Source organism: Labrus bergylta, chromosome 11 (assembly GCF_963930695.1).
Source record: "Labrus bergylta chromosome 11, fLabBer1.1, whole genome shotgun sequence".
NCBI lineage: Eukaryota > Metazoa > Chordata > Actinopteri > Labriformes > Labridae > Labrus > Labrus bergylta.
In genome coordinates, this window is record NC_089205.1 from 16,260,547 (window position 1) to 16,277,156 (window position 16,610).

General features: G+C 42.8%; 1 protein-coding gene across 2 annotated transcripts in view; it reads left to right on the plus strand.

Annotated features, from left to right (window-relative positions):
• kmt2a (lysine (K)-specific methyltransferase 2A) overlaps positions 1-16,610 on the plus strand; it is a 40,756-nt gene that overhangs the window by 4,132 nt on the left and 20,014 nt on the right. For both annotated transcript variants that reach the window (XM_029278363.2, XM_065960099.1), the window contains exons 2-10: positions 7,286-7,358; positions 7,479-10,828; positions 11,812-11,989; positions 12,642-12,870; positions 12,992-13,725; positions 14,563-14,636; positions 14,758-14,994; positions 15,091-15,237; positions 16,507-16,605. In XM_029278363.2, coding sequence (XP_029134196.2) covers positions 7,286-7,358; positions 7,479-10,828; positions 11,812-11,989; positions 12,642-12,870; positions 12,992-13,725; positions 14,563-14,636; positions 14,758-14,994; positions 15,091-15,237; positions 16,507-16,605 — 5,121 coding nt within the window. The remainder of the gene's footprint in view (positions 1-7,285; positions 7,359-7,478; positions 10,829-11,811; positions 11,990-12,641; positions 12,871-12,991; positions 13,726-14,562; positions 14,637-14,757; positions 14,995-15,090; positions 15,238-16,506; positions 16,606-16,610) is intronic.

The following is a 16,610-nucleotide window of genomic DNA, read 5'->3' on the forward strand; positions in this document are numbered from 1 at the left end:
GGCTGACAGGGGTCACAAAGGGGAATTGCTGTGTAATTCACTCAAGTGGCGGAAACTATTTTCCAGTCAGCAAATAAGTCTGGACCTTTGACTTGTATGTCTTTTCATATCAGTCATTAATGTCACAGTGTACTGTTATTAGTAGTTATTCAGATTTCTCTGTGGCTTTTTTTTTTTTTTTTTAATGGATGTGTCATCAGAGGCGGTCTATGGGAGGATGAACCATCACTAATTTACATTCCAGGAAGGGATGAGGCACTCGTGTCTGTACAGTAAATCTAAGAGAAAAGCTTCCTGAAATGTGTCAAGAAAATGTTGTTTTCAGACTAATGGAGAGAAATGATTCTTATGAGATGTTCTCTATAATCCAACTGCCTATTTGGTACCTGACAACATACTTATGCCTCAGTCTGATTCAATTCCTGTCTCCCTCCTGGTAATAATATGTTCACATTTTAAATGTGTTAACATCTGGCTTGATGCTAAGCTTATTTCTATCTGTACTTTTATGTCAAAAAGGATCTTATATGTTGCAGCTATTACCAGGCTAGTGATGCTATCATATTTACATTTTTACCAAGGGGGTCTTGGAAAGTTGATCTTTGAATTTAAAACATTTGAAATGTGCGTTCTTTGTAAGGGTGCAGTCACAGTGTCTATGTGGTGGAAATGCTGTTTTTAAAGACAAAACAAGTCTCATCAGTTATCTTAGGGTTGCAACATTTGAGTCAAAATGATACCTCAAACCAAATTCACATCCGTCCCGTTACTCGCAGGGAAAGTCCCTTGTAACTCCTGAAAACCAAAATGTTGCTTTAGAAATGAATAATATCAGTTTCTTTCTGTCATCATCACGAGGTGTTTCATATCAAACCATTCCTGCATTGATCAGTTTAGATAAGGTGTGACAGAACAGCAGGAAGCGAAACTGCTCGCGTTATCACGGTGAGAGTGACGGCAAACAGTTGTTCAAAAAGATTTTTTGTGCTCTCTTAAACTGAAGAGATGAAATGGAAAGTTAGCAGTAACCTTTGTATCCCCGGCAGGTTGGAATACAACCCTACCTTTCTAACCTACTACAGTGTTTGTTTACATCTTGTAGTTACTTTCTTGCGCTTGCCCTACTACTGAGCTCATGGAGAGCCTTGTGCTTCACACGCTGCTCTGTGGGCAGGAAGTGAGTGAGCAATGAGTGAGTGACTGAAAATGTGTTTGGTAGCATGGCAGTGAACAGGAATATGGGGCTAAAAAAAGGGGGGGTGCTTGTCATATGTGTGAGGCCTGTTTAGATTGGGATTGTGCAAGCGTCTGCACGGGCATGTTAAAAAACCAAACCCCTTTCATCCTCTATGCTCCCCAGAGACAACTGTGCTCCCTCTGTTCTTGATGGTGCATGAGGTCAAGATGCTGTGTCCTTTTTTCTCTCCTCTTCACCCTCCTCCCACAGCCCTCCTTCTTTCCTCACCCTTGTTTGCTTGGCTGCCTGGGCTATGCTCCCCTCCCCCGCATCCTCACTCCAATGTTCTACTTGTTTACATCCTTTTGAGGAGGGGGTGTGTTTTTATTTTTTATTGATCTCTAAACGTGTGTGTGTGTGTGTGTTCGTATGTGTGGCTTACGGTCAGGAGGTACACTTGCACATGTATGAGTGTGCATGAACATGAAACTGCGGCCCCCTCTGTGCACTTGCCTCCAGGAAAGCATGTTGTGATGTCATTGACTGTTACTCACACTACAACAGCGAGTCAGAGCTGTCCGTTGGTACTCCGCCCCCCCCTTTAGCTCAGCAACAACACCAACCAGGAGCAGCATCTTTCTCAGAGAGAAGAGGATGCTGGTATGATGACTATAAGGGAGAGTGAGTGAATGGAGAAAGCGTATGCAGTGCAAAGACGTGAGAGCCCAAGGATGCTCAAATTAGTATTGCCTGCCAGGATAAACAGCAGTACAGACGGTCTGTTATTGTTGTCTGTTTATATGTAGAACAGATGAGTGTGTCTGTTTTGTAGCACACATTTGTGTTTTTATTTTCCTTAAGATTGCACTGTGTCGTTTTTCAACACATTTAGAGAGTAGTTATCACATTCCATTTTTACAACCAAATATTATTCCTGAATTTACAACGTCTTTTTCCCCACCTCCATCATCAAAGGTTATTCCTCCTTCCTTATTGGACTATAAACATTATCCTTTTGATGGGTTGTCTTTGCAGGTCCCACAACCAGGGACAGAATCCTTTACACGTGTGTAGCATCTATGTATAGTCAACAAAACATAACCAGCTTCACCCCTCAAGTTCTGTTTAATTTACCTGTAAAACAAATGTGTGGAGCAACTTCCATCTGATGAAGAAGTGCATTCAGAGCCTGTAGGTTCAGGGTAATTGTAATGAAGATAATAAAACTAAACTCAGTTGGGACACTAGTCTGTTGCTTTTCACTGGATTCACTCAGGTGTGTCGGCCAGAACACCACTTCAGGCCTTATTCCAGAATATGAATGACAAGAGTGCAGATTTGGTTGAATGGCTGTTTACTTCTTCCTCATAGTGAAACAAAATACAGGCATCTCAGTGGCCATTCAATATGACAGAGTATTGGGTCTTGTTGTGGTTTTCTATAAGAAAAAGAATAGCAGAATATATACTTAAGGAACACATCTGAATGCTTCATCTTACCTCTATAATAACATAGAAAACACTATACAGTAATGTAATAGGTTATAATATGTAAATAAATAAAGGTAAGCTACATGCCTCTTTAACCTAAAGTATTAAGCACAGAAAGGCTACCATAGGCTTAATAGTCATACAATCATTTCCCTATAAAAATACTACAATGCTTTTATTGTGAAGCACGGACATCAAACTTTCCTCCTCGTGCAGAGAGCAACACAGTTAGTAAGCATGTCGGGCCGTGACGTCGGCTAATTAGCATATCCAGAGAACGCCGAACACCTAAGCTCTAAACTCTGGCTCCGCTGGAGTTAACAACTTTGCCTTAACATTAAAGAACACACAATGTCACATGTAAGTACTCACTCTTTTCATTCACGCACAACCAACTTATGAAGTGATTACTCTGCACACTGATGGCTCATCTGCCATCGACTGATGCACACTGCTCATTGCTACATGATGTAATTCGCTAAAATGACCAGCAGATGACACCTCTCCCCTATTGAGCACAATATCATCACATTAAACTGAACAGGAATCAAACACTATTTTAACATAAAGCAAAAACCTTAACATGTAACTTTGGGGGCCTTTTCTACAGTAATATCAACCTACACTAATAGATCTTTTGTTCCACATTTCAACTGTACCGTATGTTGTTGGGCACTTCTTCAGAAACCTTTCTCTCAACCGATTAAAAGCACTTACTGAAATAAAGAGCAAACCCCAAAAAAACTTAAGAGGGTTTTCCCGCTCAGAGCGGACAGAGCTGATGGATGGGGGTGTCCTTGAACTCCTGTGCCGGGAGCTGATGAGAACATATAGTTATCTTTTTTGAGTCTGAAGGCATGTGGCGTTACTGTTAGGGCAGCGAGCATTCTGGTTTGTAGTGAGGTTGTCAGAATCGTCTATACTTAACTACTTCTTAATATCATGTTGTACAAATATTCGATCTCTGTTATTTCAGCGATCAATACCGTAGCATCAAAAAGTGCTGAAGCATCACAAAAGAAACTACAGTTCTTCAGTCATATTCTTCACCCAAAGGTGCTGCGAGGGAAAGATGCACTGCACACATTTGTTCAATTTAGACTATGTGAAGAAGTAATTTGCAACTATATTTTTAATTTAAATTACCAAATATTGGGTGCCTAGAACTTTTGTTGCCTGGTATCAAAATAACAATTGATATTGTTTGTGTTTTTCTTGTATTCTACCTATGTTTTAATTCTTATACTGGAAGAACTCTTTGTATTCTACAATTCATTTAGCAGACGCTTTTATCCAAAGCGACATCAGAGTCTGCTAGTCCTGTCCACTAGCTTTTCATTCAGGATTTGAATGAATACAGGGAAACAATTTGTGTGGAGCGCAAAAGAAGCAGCTGTGAGCTAATCCTAGATCCCATCAGCACTCATTTATTGACAACTGAGTTCTAAATGATGTTGATACTAAGGGAGCTGCATGCCATATACATTTTTAGAAAAAAAAGTCCTAGGCAATGGCAACACCTGAGAGCCAAAAGAGTTGGCCAAAAGACCAGATAAAGATATTAGTGACAAGTCAATGGAAGGGATAACAGTGAATTAAACCATTTTTTATTTAGATATGTTTAAATATTCAACCAGCATTGTACCATTGTAAGGCAAGATAGTAAAGATAAACAGGTCCCTTTTAACTCTTAGTGGTGCAGATCAGATCCATGTGGCCATGTGCACACAATTGCATGGACTACACTTGGATAGCAGCTGCTTTACAAACTGGGCCAACAAGATCTTGACTGCATCCCCACACGCTGCTATAAATAAACATGATGAAATGACATACTCACCTCCACTCTTAAACACACTCTGATTGGAAGGAGTAGAGCCACAAAGAGAGGATACTGAAGATGTTATTTATACTGAAGTGATTTCTCTAATGCACATCTTAAGGCTTTACTGAGGCATGATGCACTACATTTTATTAGTATTGGGGCTGGGTATTGTCAAGAACCTCACAATTTAATTACATTTTGATTCTTTGGGTCACAATTCAATGTTTATCAATATGGTTCAAAAACAGTTTGATAATCTGCATAGGTGACAGAAATACACAGATAATTCAATTCATTATACCTTCTGATATTTGTTAATAATAATAATAATAATAATGCATTATTGGTTTAGAAAATTGATTTCAGAATTTTCTGAATCGATATGGAATTGGGAAAAAATACATTGCAATTCACTGATTAACCTTTTTTTTTTTTTTTACTCCGCTCTAACATTTAAAGTTACATACATGAAATTGAGTAAAAGATAGAATAACAGGTACAAATATATTTGCTTACCTTGGGTTGGATAAATGGTGAATGTTGGTTAAGAAAAAAGCACGACATGGATAAACTGTAAATCTGCAAGGTTAGGTTTGACACATTGTATGAACCTGGATTTTCTTTTTTTAACATTTCTTTTTGGGCTTCTTGCTTTTAATAGACAGGTAGATAGAGAGAGAGTAGGAAACTAAGGATAGAGTGGGGAAAGGCATGCAGGGAAGCCTGCTAACTGCTAACGGGCCGCCAGCTTTGAGGCTAGCCTCCAGGGCTAACTGGCCAGCTATGTCCCTCTGAAAACCTTTTTTGTTCTTGTTTAAATTGAAGTGTATTATCTTGCTGAGCAGTACTAGTGACAGTATTAAATGTTTTTTATATATTAAGGGGAAGTCGGGTGATGCTGACACAGGCCTTAAGAATAATAATGTTCAGTAATGTCACCATGCTCCTAAGTTTTTCTATTACAAAATATTAGAATTGATTCTCCCTTTCCTTAAGTAAAGATCATTAAAAGCAGTAAAACACAGAATGAAGAGGCTTGCTTTACAAAACGCTGTCTCTTTGGCAGACACATGAGGTCCTGGGGGGCTGTGAGCTGAGCTGCTATTTCCATTGAGTCATCTCGTTTCTAGTAGTGTAGCTCGATTTTTGTATGGATTCCCGGGCGGGCCCCCCCCCCCTAATATAATGGTAGGGGAAACACTGACATTAATTTGACCTACATTGTCAGCAGTTTCTTTTGAGGATAACTTGAGTTTATTTTCGCTGTTATTTTTAATGCCCCTTGGTTCCACATTGGTTTCTCTTTTATAGAAGACACACTTTTATTCAACAGCTGTTCAGTAAATTCAATTCAAAATTTTTTATTTGTCCCCCGGGGGGAAATTCAAAGGCACACAGAGCAGTAAATTAACAACAGTGCAAGTACGAAACATTTGAACCTAAATATAAAGTGTCAATTTAAATACAACTTAAAGCTTAAACTTAACTTAAAAAACAAAATATAAAAAGAGTAGACAGTGGACAGTGATCGGACTATCAGATGTAAACAGAACTATGTGCAGTAAACGAGAAATAAATATATATATATACAGAACTATGTGCAAGTAGGCAAATATTAAAAGATAAGTTATAAGGTGCATGGTGAATAATGGATCAACAGAACTAACAATATAACTATAAAGGTAAATATGAGATAAATAAAGTGACCGTAGTGCAATGATGAATAAGATACAACAGGAATAAAGTAACCAGAACTGTATGAATACTGATATAAAATGGATAGAATAAAGTGATGTAGTGCATGAGACCAGATACAGCAGAGGCTGTTAAGGTGCATGGCAAAAGGAAGGAAGTAAATACAGCAAAGTTCACAGCTAAGAGTCTAATGCTGTGAGGGGGTGTAATCAAAGATACACTTCAACCACAAGGTAAAAGCGGCAGAGTTACCTGGTGGTGTTTCGTCTCTGCTTTATAGGGTTTTTGAACTTGTCTTATAAAGCATAAATCTTCAAAGTATATCACTGCCATTTATATCAGCGTTCCCCTATAAAGATCACTGTACTGTGAACCCTATAGTATGTATTTTAATACATTTAGTAAAGGCCCTAATGTTGCATAGAGAATGATTTGTAATGTGTTTTATTTTTCAGTAGTTTACACGCAAAACATTTTCTTATTTTTGAAGAACTAAGGAATGAAATCTGTTCAACATGGAAAATATGATCAAATGAGCAAAAATCCATAAATGTCTTCTTGAGTTAAGCTGAGACTGTTTGAAAGATGTCTGCTAGTGCATAATGAGCATTATCACATGGCTGCTCACTTGGTAATAGACTGTAGACCTCTTATTCTCTTGTGTTGTCTTTGCTCCATCTTTCTAGCTGATGTATGACCAATACCTTTAGCATTTTGGCAATGTGTTAGTCATCCTCCTAAGATTTGGTTGTCTGCAATGCAAATTGCCTGTTGTGGTTTGAGCCTTCTCCAACTGCAGGCGTGTTTATCCCAAAAACTAGAGAAACATGAGAGCATCAGAGTAAGCTGACAGGCGAAAGTGAGATTGAGGACATCATTATAGCCTTGAAGCCTCGGCCTTCATCTGAGTCTGACTACAAAAGTGACTCAAGTGTTGCACATCTAGGCCAACTGACAATTATGTACCACGATGGATGCTGTAAATTTCACCTTTTAACCAGCCATTGCCTCTTCACTGTATGTTAGCATTACAGTTGTAATGTAATTTGCAATTGTGTAGTCACAAAAGGTTTATTAGTGTTCTCTTTTTGTTTGTAGGACGAAGCATTTAGAGGATTTAGAACAGTTACTGAGCAGAAAAGAATACAGAGCCCTTCAACAACCTCTTCAGGTAAAGTGTCTTTAAAATGACTTTCCACTTTACTTTGGTCTTAAAGTCTTGAATTGTAAATATCTAAATCTTCCATGCTTACTAAAGGCCCTCTGTTTTGTTATCTGGTTTTATCCATAGGTCCACCACTGCAGGAGAAGAAACCCAGAGGCCGTCCCCCAAGAGCCTTCACGACCCAGAAAGCTGCTGCATGTCTACCTTCCCCTTCCTCCATTCCTTCCCCCACACAGGCCAAACCTGAGGGTCCTGAAAGGCCAGCTGAGAAGGTGAAAAGGCTGCCTGGGAGGCCACCTGGCACCAGAGAAAAGAGAAGAGGCCGACCCCCGTCCTCAAGTAGCAAAAAGACTTGGACTACAGGCAACCATGCAGCAGCGGAGAGTAGTAGACTGGCTGGGTCGGAGCTGGGCATGGACACAGAGGAGGACAATGACAGAAAGGGTGTCAAGAGGACGGCCCCAGGCTCTGCTCAGCCACACAACACTGATGCAAAGCTTCCCAAAGGTGGGCGGGGTGAATCCAAAGTTACCAACTTGAAAAGGCTAAGAGTGACTAAACTGGCCCCTCTCAAGTCACGGCTCAAGACATTGCCTGGTGTACCCCGCCGCAGACGTGGGCGACCTCCCTCAGCCGAACGTCTCAAAGCTGAGGCGGCAGCAGCGGCTGCTGCACAGCTCTCTTCCTCCATTGAATGTGGGGATGGGAAACATAAGGTCTATAGGGCCAGAGGGGGGGATAGAGGCACAGAACCACACACTCCCCAGCCCATGCTGAGGAATGTAGATGGTTCTGAGGACCAGGACTCTGCCAATCCACCTGCTTCCCCGTCCCCCTCCAAGTCTGGCAGAACAGTTGGCCTTCGAAAAAGCCCTCGCCATAGAAAGCCTGTCAGAATTGTCCCCTCATCCAAACATGCAACCATCGCTAAACAGTTGCTGCAGCGTGCAAAGAAAGGAGCGCAGAAGCGGCTGGAGAAGGAGGCTGAAGCCATTGTAGGGAGTGGGTCAGGAACTGTTGAGGCTGGCATCAGGAAGACCCAACTAAAGAACATTAGGCAGTTCATCATGCCAGTCGTAAGCACTGTCTCCCTTCGCATCATCAAAACCCCCAAACGCTTCATTGAAGACGAGGGCAGCTTTGGAACTCCTACACCCCATATGAAGATAGCACGGTTAGAACCAACCCCCTCCTCTGTGTCCACACCTACCCAACCCACATCCACCACCTCTTCTTCCCCTGCACCTGTGCTGGCCTCCTCTACACCCGCTGTTACTAACACTGGCACCACTGCTCCTGTAGACTCCCTCCCCCCTCCTCCACCTCCTGCCCCAACTCCCAGTGCTCCATCAACAGCTGCCAATCTGCTCAACAGCAGCACAAACAATGCTAACGCCAATGGGCGATTTAGCAGCAGCGCAGCATCTTGTGGCTCAAGCGCTGTGTCCCAGCACTCCTCCCAGCTCTCCTCTGCAGAGTCTTCCAGGTCCAGCAGCCCCAGCTTGGATGACTCATCATGCGACTCCCAGGCTTCAGAGGCCACACAGGCTTTGTCAGAGCCTGAGGATCACTCTCCATCCTCACAGGGAGAGAGGGAAGCCAACCTGTTACACAGCTCACGGCCTCCTACGCCTCCTTCTGAGCCAGAGCAAGAGCATGTGTTGGCAGAATTGAGTTCGCGTGGCCGCAGAGGACAGGGTGTCGGCCGGGGAAACCAGAGGGTTAGAGAAAGCGCAGGGGCTAAGAAGCCGATCATTAGCCCGCCAACAGGAGTGCTGTTGTCCTCCTCTGCTCTTGTAAATTCCCAGCAAGCTTCATCGACAGCCTCCTCCTCTTCTTCACCTCCACCTCCACCGCTCCTCTCCCCTCCACAGCCTCTACAGTCAGCTTCCTCCAACGCAGCTGCCATCAGTGAACACCACGCTCAGTCACCCTGGATGTCTCATCAGTTCCTCGCTGGACCTTCAGTTCTATCCAGCTTGTCAGACAAACGAAGCCGCTCGATTCTGAGAGAGCCAACTTTTCGCTGGACGTCTTTGTCCCACCCTGGACATCAGTACTTTTCCTCAGCTAAATACGCCAAGGAGGGCCTAATTCGCAAGCCAATATTTGACAACTTCCGTCCTCCCCCTCTCACTGCAGAGGATGTGGGGCTGATGCCACAAGGTGTAGGTGGAGCAGGGGGAGCGTCTCCAGTTTCCTTCCCAGCACCAGGCGGTGGAGCAGGGACAGGAACTCGTCTTTTTTCCCCTCTTCACAGTCACACCCATCACCAACATCCCTCTTCATCCCGCTTTGACGCCACACTCCAGAAGCGCAGCCCCTTGCTCCGTGCTCCCCGATTTACACCCAGCGAGGCCCACTCTCGGATATTCGAGTCTGTTACGCTGCATTCATCTTCTGGAAGCAGCCCTGGCTCTCTCTCCCCACACCAGACTTCCTCTAGCTCCAGCAGAGCGCTGCGGCGCAGGAGAAGACTGGCTTCCGTAACATTACGTGGCAATCCACGGTCTCCTTCCCACTCAATGACCAGACGCAGCAGCCAAATAGGAGGTCAGATATCCATAAGGAAAGGGTCCTCTGAGATGTCTGTGCTGACAGGCTCTGTCTCCAATAGTAACTCCAGCTCTTTGCCAGGGGTTTCTGCAAGTCCACTAGCCACTAGTGCCTTAACTCCTGCCTCTTTCAGCACCTTCTCCACTGTTTCCCGGGCTCTGTCCTCACAAGGGACAGCTGAGAGCAGGAGGGGGGCGTCTGGAAACCCTCCTCCTTTGTCAACTACATCCTCCTCTTCCTCCCCACTTTTCCCCCTCTTTCCTTCCAGTGCACAGGACACAGGGCGAGGAGCTGGGAAAGGAGGTAAGGATAAATGCCTGTCAGCTACCCAGGAATCTGCACCGAAAGAAAAAGAAAGGGATTCTGAGAAAAACAGAGAGAAAGAGAAGGAGAATAAGAGGGAGGGGAGAAAGGAGTTGGAGAAAAGAAGCAAAGTTTCTACACCTGATGGCTCCCCAAATGCACCTTCTGGACTGTTTTCTGTGGATGGGAGGGACTCAGAAGATATTCTTATAACTCCTGCTCCAAAAAAGACTCCAGGTAGAAAAAAATCCACATCCGTTGACACGGTCTCAGATACCGTGTCCTCAGAGTTGCGCGGAATCCATTCCACTGTTCCCCTTTCCATTGCTAAAGGGCGTTTAGCTAAGAAGGGTAGACCCTCAGAGAAAGGAGTAGAGGTGGAGGATGGGGAAAAGGAGAAGGAGAAGCAAAGTGCTCCTAGCCAGCAGACAGCAAGCCTTCCAGGGCAGCCAGGCAGACAACAGCTCCCTGTCGCATCTCTTGGACCAGTGTTGGAGCATGCAGAGAAGCAGCCTGTGACAGACAAGCGGGTAGTTGGACTCTTAAAGAAGGCCAAAGCACAGCTCTTCGAGATCAAGAAGAGTAAGCTAAAGCCTGCAGACCAGACCAAGGTTCAGGTCAGTTTTCTGTTCAGATCTTACTCTCAAAGTTATGATAAAAGCATACCTGTTACTTTTTTTTTTATGTAACCACTAGAAATGTCAAAATTATAATTATTTAGATGCCTTTTCAGTTTACCTACTTAAAGCCATGACATCTCTGTTTAATTTACAATTTGTAGCTTACAAAGTATAGAATCTATTTAAAAGATAAGAAATTCACAATTAGATTTTAATTCAAAGCTGCATCTCCAGCATGTGAGATCAGTTATGGAAGAGTGACCTTGAGTGTGAGAGATAGGAGTGTTTAAAAATAATCAAACTGTATTTCCTAAATGCACAACTGAGCTCACCCACTACTCTGCAGAACCTGCAGGAAGGTACCAGATTCGTTATGAATGCAAACTAAGGTCCACCTGCATGCATCCCTGTACTAAAGTATTGAGGTTTAAAATCACTGGTATCATGACAACCATGGTAGCCAGTGGTAAACGACTTTGACATGATGCTATGAATATTTGCTGAATCTGTGTTTGTTCTCAATGTGAAACTTTATAACGGGAAAGTCCCATACAGAGGGTTACTCGAGGGGATTTCTGTTAGCCTCATACATTATGCAGAAAGCAGCACTGGCTGTGCTTTTCAAAGTGTTGTGTTTTGAACAGATGAGCTCCTCTGTTCTTCTGCTCTTAATCTAAAGATTAGATGTTGAAAGGCGCTCATTGAACAGTTCCAAGAAAGGGGAAAAAAAAAAAAAAAAAAAAAAACTCTGTCTCAGTTGAACTCATCGTAGCATCAGCCACCTAATTAAGCCACTTCATTTACATGTTCCCTTATTATCCTTTCTGTCCTTCTGGGTCAGCGACCAGAAGTTTTTGTGAAAGATGCACAACATAAAATACACCTTCCTAAAAATATAACAAAATGTTGGCTCCTTTTTTTTGTGATGAATATGATTGTCTTCAAATTCTGTATCTTTCTTTATGTTTAATACTGAGCAGGGTCAAGAGAGTGACTCGTCGGAGACCTCAGTCCGCGGTCCACGCATCAAGCATGTATGTCGTCGTGCAGCTGTGGCTCTTGGTCGTAACCGGGCTGTGTTCCCTGACGACATGCCCACACTTAGTGCCTTGCCTTGGGAGGAGAGAGAGAAGATCCTATCTTCCATGGGGAATGATGGTGAGAACTTATTTCACAAGACCTGGGTAAAGGTCTGTAAAGCTGTAAAGGTTTCTCAACAAGCACATGTGAAAATGAATAATTAATCACAGGCCAGGCATTAATACATTTTAAAAGTGTTGCCAGATAGTCTAGCTCAGGGGTAATTCAGACAAACATGATCTTGTCTTTTAACTTTACAATTTAGCTGATTGCAAAACAGGAAATATCAAAACCATAAAGACATCCTGATTCCGAGCGGGGACTTGGTTCGCACAGCTTGAATTATATGTAATGGAAGGTTAATGTCTTTACCAAATTCAACGTAAAGAACTGTGATTGACTTGCAGAATAGTCTGGGTTGATTGCGTGATGTTTACAACACACAATCTGTGCAAGCCCAGGAAGGGTTCTGCAGGATGCAGTAATGACAGACTAATCACAAGAGCAGAGAAATCCAGTCATCAAGGAGTGCACAAGGACACAGTGTAGTGATGAAGGATAAAGCAGAGTTTGGCTTCCCCATTCCTGTTATGTTAGCTGCTATATGACATGTCAGGATGTGGGAGTTATCCAATATCTTCTTTATTGTCAAATAAAATAATGATAAACTGTACTTATTCTTATTTACTATTTATGATGAAATCTATTTATGTTCTATCTCTTCTTCCAGACAAGTCATCAGTAGCAGGCTCCGAGGAGGCAGAGCCTCAGTCCCCTCCTTTAAAGCCACGCGAGACACGGCAAAAGGCTGTTCAAGAAGCTCCTCCCAAGAAGGGTCGTCGGTCGCGTCGCTGTGGTCAGTGCTCAGGATGCCAAGTTCCAGAAGACTGTGGGGTCTGCACCAACTGTCTCGACAAGCCTAAATTTGGAGGGCGAAACATTAAAAAGCAATGCTGCAAGTGAGTATTAGTTGATGAGCTGGTGGTCTCAACAGATTATTGATTATAGCATTTATAAGAACATTAATTTGAATGGAAGAAATTCAAGCTTTGATTGTGACTGTTTCTTACTTTCTTACAGGATGAGAAAGTGTCAGAATTTGCAGTGGATGCCCTCAAAGATGTTTCTTCAAAAGCAGGGAAAAGGCAAGAAAGACAAGAAAAAGAACAAGCTGTCTGAGAAGAAAGAGGGTCTCAATTTGGTCAAAGGACCGACCTCAGAGTCTGGACCTAAATCCTCGCCTGCACCACCAAAGGAGGAGCCTCTCCGCAAAAAGAGCGACACACCGCCACTCAAGTTGCCAGAGGATAAGTCAAGACAGCCACAGCCTTCGTCAAAGCAGTCATCTCCAACCCTCGCGTCCTCCCCTGCCCCACTTGAACCCCCTCAGACCCCCAACACAGTCACAGCACCGACCCCGTCTCCAGTCCCGACACCAGACACCAAACAGCCCTCCGTCACAGGCAGTGTCACCAGCAAGAAGGGACACAAAGTACAGCCCTCTGTACCAACATCCTCCTCCTCCTCCTCCTCATCATCCTCTTCTTCCTCATCCACTTCTTCATCGTCCTCATCCTCTTCATCTTCCTCCCCCTCGTCTTCAGCACAGAATTCCCCATCCCAGTCTACGCAATCTCATCATCAACCGTCACAGCAGCAGCAGCAGCAGCAGCAGCAGCAGCAACGGCCTCTTACGAGTCAGGCACCTTCCAAAAAAGACGCATCACCCAAGATTCCCCTGTGCGAACCCAAGAAGAAGCCCCAGCAGCACTCAGTGCAACAGCAAAGCTCAACTCCTACCACTTCAGACACGGGTGAGAATAACTTTTCTTAAAGTTATAATACACTTATGACAACAAGAATGATAAATGAAATGCTAAGATAGGATTGTTAGTGCTTCACAAAACAGTATTAGAAACATTTAAATAGTTTTTACAAGAATACAAAGTCACTTTCTGTTCTAAAAAAAAGGTTTTCCTATCATTAAGACAAACAGGTAAGAAGCGACCTCACCACATTTCATGTTGGACTCTTCAGGGTGTTATCAAAAGAATTATCATCAGCTGTGTTGGTTAATGAAATGAAGACTAGTCAGGGATATATGAATTCCCTCATTAATGCTCATTTTAAGGACTTTTTCAACAGGACAGAGGTAGCCAGTGTGTTGACGGAAGCATGGGTGCTATGTGTTTATTTTGTATTGGTGAAATTGGTCTAAATTAACTGTAATATTTTATAAGACTTGTTAGGAGTGCCGTAGATAGAGATTTGTCTTAATGTAAGCAGTCTGTTAATAAGAAATATGTCAGCATTTTTGTCTCACAATGTTCTTAAGCAAGGGAAATCATGTTTTTTTTTGTTCAAGCTTGTTATGAGAATGGCAAGCAACAAAGACCTCAGTATGAAAATGAAATGTATGATTAAATGCTCTGGGACAAACTGGCACACGTTTGCTCTTGTCTTTGCTTTTGTAGCTACAAGTGAGCTACTTCTGAAGAAGTGCAAGTGTCCAGAAGAAAGTAGATTGTGTATTATCTGCATAACAGTATATTTGACATTGTGATGTTGTCCAGAGGGAGCATGAATTAAAAAAAAAACCCAACGTAATTCCTGTTTAAATGGTAGATCCTTTCCCTTTTTGTTTTTCGCAGCTGAATCAAAACAGTTGAAGAAGCCCGCTTCTCGCTCTGTTCCCCCATCTCCCAAACTGAGAGCAAAAGATAAGGTAAGAAGAAGTCCCTGTGAGACTCTTTCCAGAAGCTTTGATTGTTTAATCCTCATGATTAAATGGGATGTTTTTAATTTCTAAAACTTTCCGTCCTCTGTCGCCCTCCCTGTGTCAGCAGCCACTGACCACTAAACCTCTCAGCAGTAGTACTTTAAACTGGCTGAGCACTCCCTCGACTAGGGGCCAGACCATGTCCAGAGCGCCCTGCGACGGAGTGCATCGTATCAGAGTGGATTTCAAGAGGGACCATGATGTGGAGAAGGTGTGGGAGGCTGGCGGCCTCAGCCTGCTCACCTCTGTGCCTGTCACACCAAGGGTGCTCTGCTTCTTATGCGCAAGCAGTGGAAATGTCGAGGTACAGAAAAGAACAAAAGGTTTAAAGGGGCGTTTGGACTGAAATTCAAAAACAAGTTGACAGTATCCATCCTCTCCTCTTTCTGTCTGCCTGTAGTTCGTCTTCTGCCAGGTGTGCTGTGAACCCTTCCATCTTTTTTGCCTTGGGGAGTCAGAGCGCCCTCTCCAGGAGCAATTTGAGAACTGGTGTTGTAGAAGATGCAGATTCTGCCAGGCCTGTGGACGCCAGCATCAGAAAACTAAAGTACGTCATTCAGTCATTTAAAAGCTGTCCGCAGAAGAAGCTTAGCATAAAATGACAGTGTGTTAATGCTGGAGAATCTTCCTTTGAAAGACTGTCACTGTTATGCCTTTAAGCTTAACTATTAAGCACTTCATCAGCTTCTTGGATTCCTCCCATGATTTAATCATTAAACTCAAGTCGTGTTTATCTGAATGGTGTGACGATTGAATGGTTGTCAAGGATTACTCACAAACAATTATATTTTTTAAAACAAATCAAACATCTGTCGGATTGTTTTGTCTCGTTGGCACATGACGTTTTGCGTGTTGTCTTTATTTGTAAGTAAAAATCAGACAGACTTTGATCTAGAAACAAATCTTTTCGCAAAACCACAAAGTCCTGTATTTCATTTTACTGGCCTTTATCTTTGACTAAAGAACTTCCTCAACAGCAGCAGGTCCCTGGGACTCTGGGATTCAGATTCTGGCCTTGAAAGCCTGAAATATGAGGTTCTAGTGAGGCTACTGAAATTTTAAGCTGCAGCTGATAGATCACATCTTGCACGATCTGAAATCCTCCTTCAAGATGCCTTGTGGTGTTCTCTAGTAAAGCAACATCATTTTTTGTCACACTTAGTTTCATTGCTAAAAATATCCTCCCCTATTCTGTGTCCTCAAAGTTTGTCAAAGTATTTATTCTTATATATGCAGGAAGAAAATCATTTAGATTCATAAACAATTGTTCATATGTGTTCGTCCAAATCTGGCAGCAGTACAGTTAACAAAGTTTCTGACAATGAGCAGCTATACATACAAATGACATGAAATAAGAAAATATTTTCAGGATCAACCACATTCATTAATATATCAGGCATATCTGCAGCCACATGTGCTTGCCTACAAGTCATATTAAAGGCCCTAAAAGCATCCAGGAAAAGCAGCTCATTAAGTTGCGTGCGTGCGTGCGTGCGTTAAACAACTCCAGCAATTACCACTAAGGTTGCTCCAGAGAGCATTAGAGCAATGCTTGGAAGGTTTTGTAGAGCGACAAACCCTTCCAAGAACTGCTCTGAAAGACTCCCTGCATCTTTATGTTTCTCATACTAATGTTCCTACATACATGAGGCCCTCTATGACAAATGTTGTCTTACTTGTTGTAGACAGAACTGAGTTGATTGTTCGGCATGATCTTTGATTATTATTATTTATTTATTTTTACCCTAATTGGATATTTAAATCACCTTCCTTTTATTTTCTATACTAACATCACTTCTGGCCTTTGTTACTGTAGCAGCAGCTGCTAGAGTGTGATAAGTGCCGAAACAGCTATCACCCGGAGTGCCTGGGTCCCAACCACCCCACCAGACCCACCAAGAAGAAGAGAGTCTGGGTACG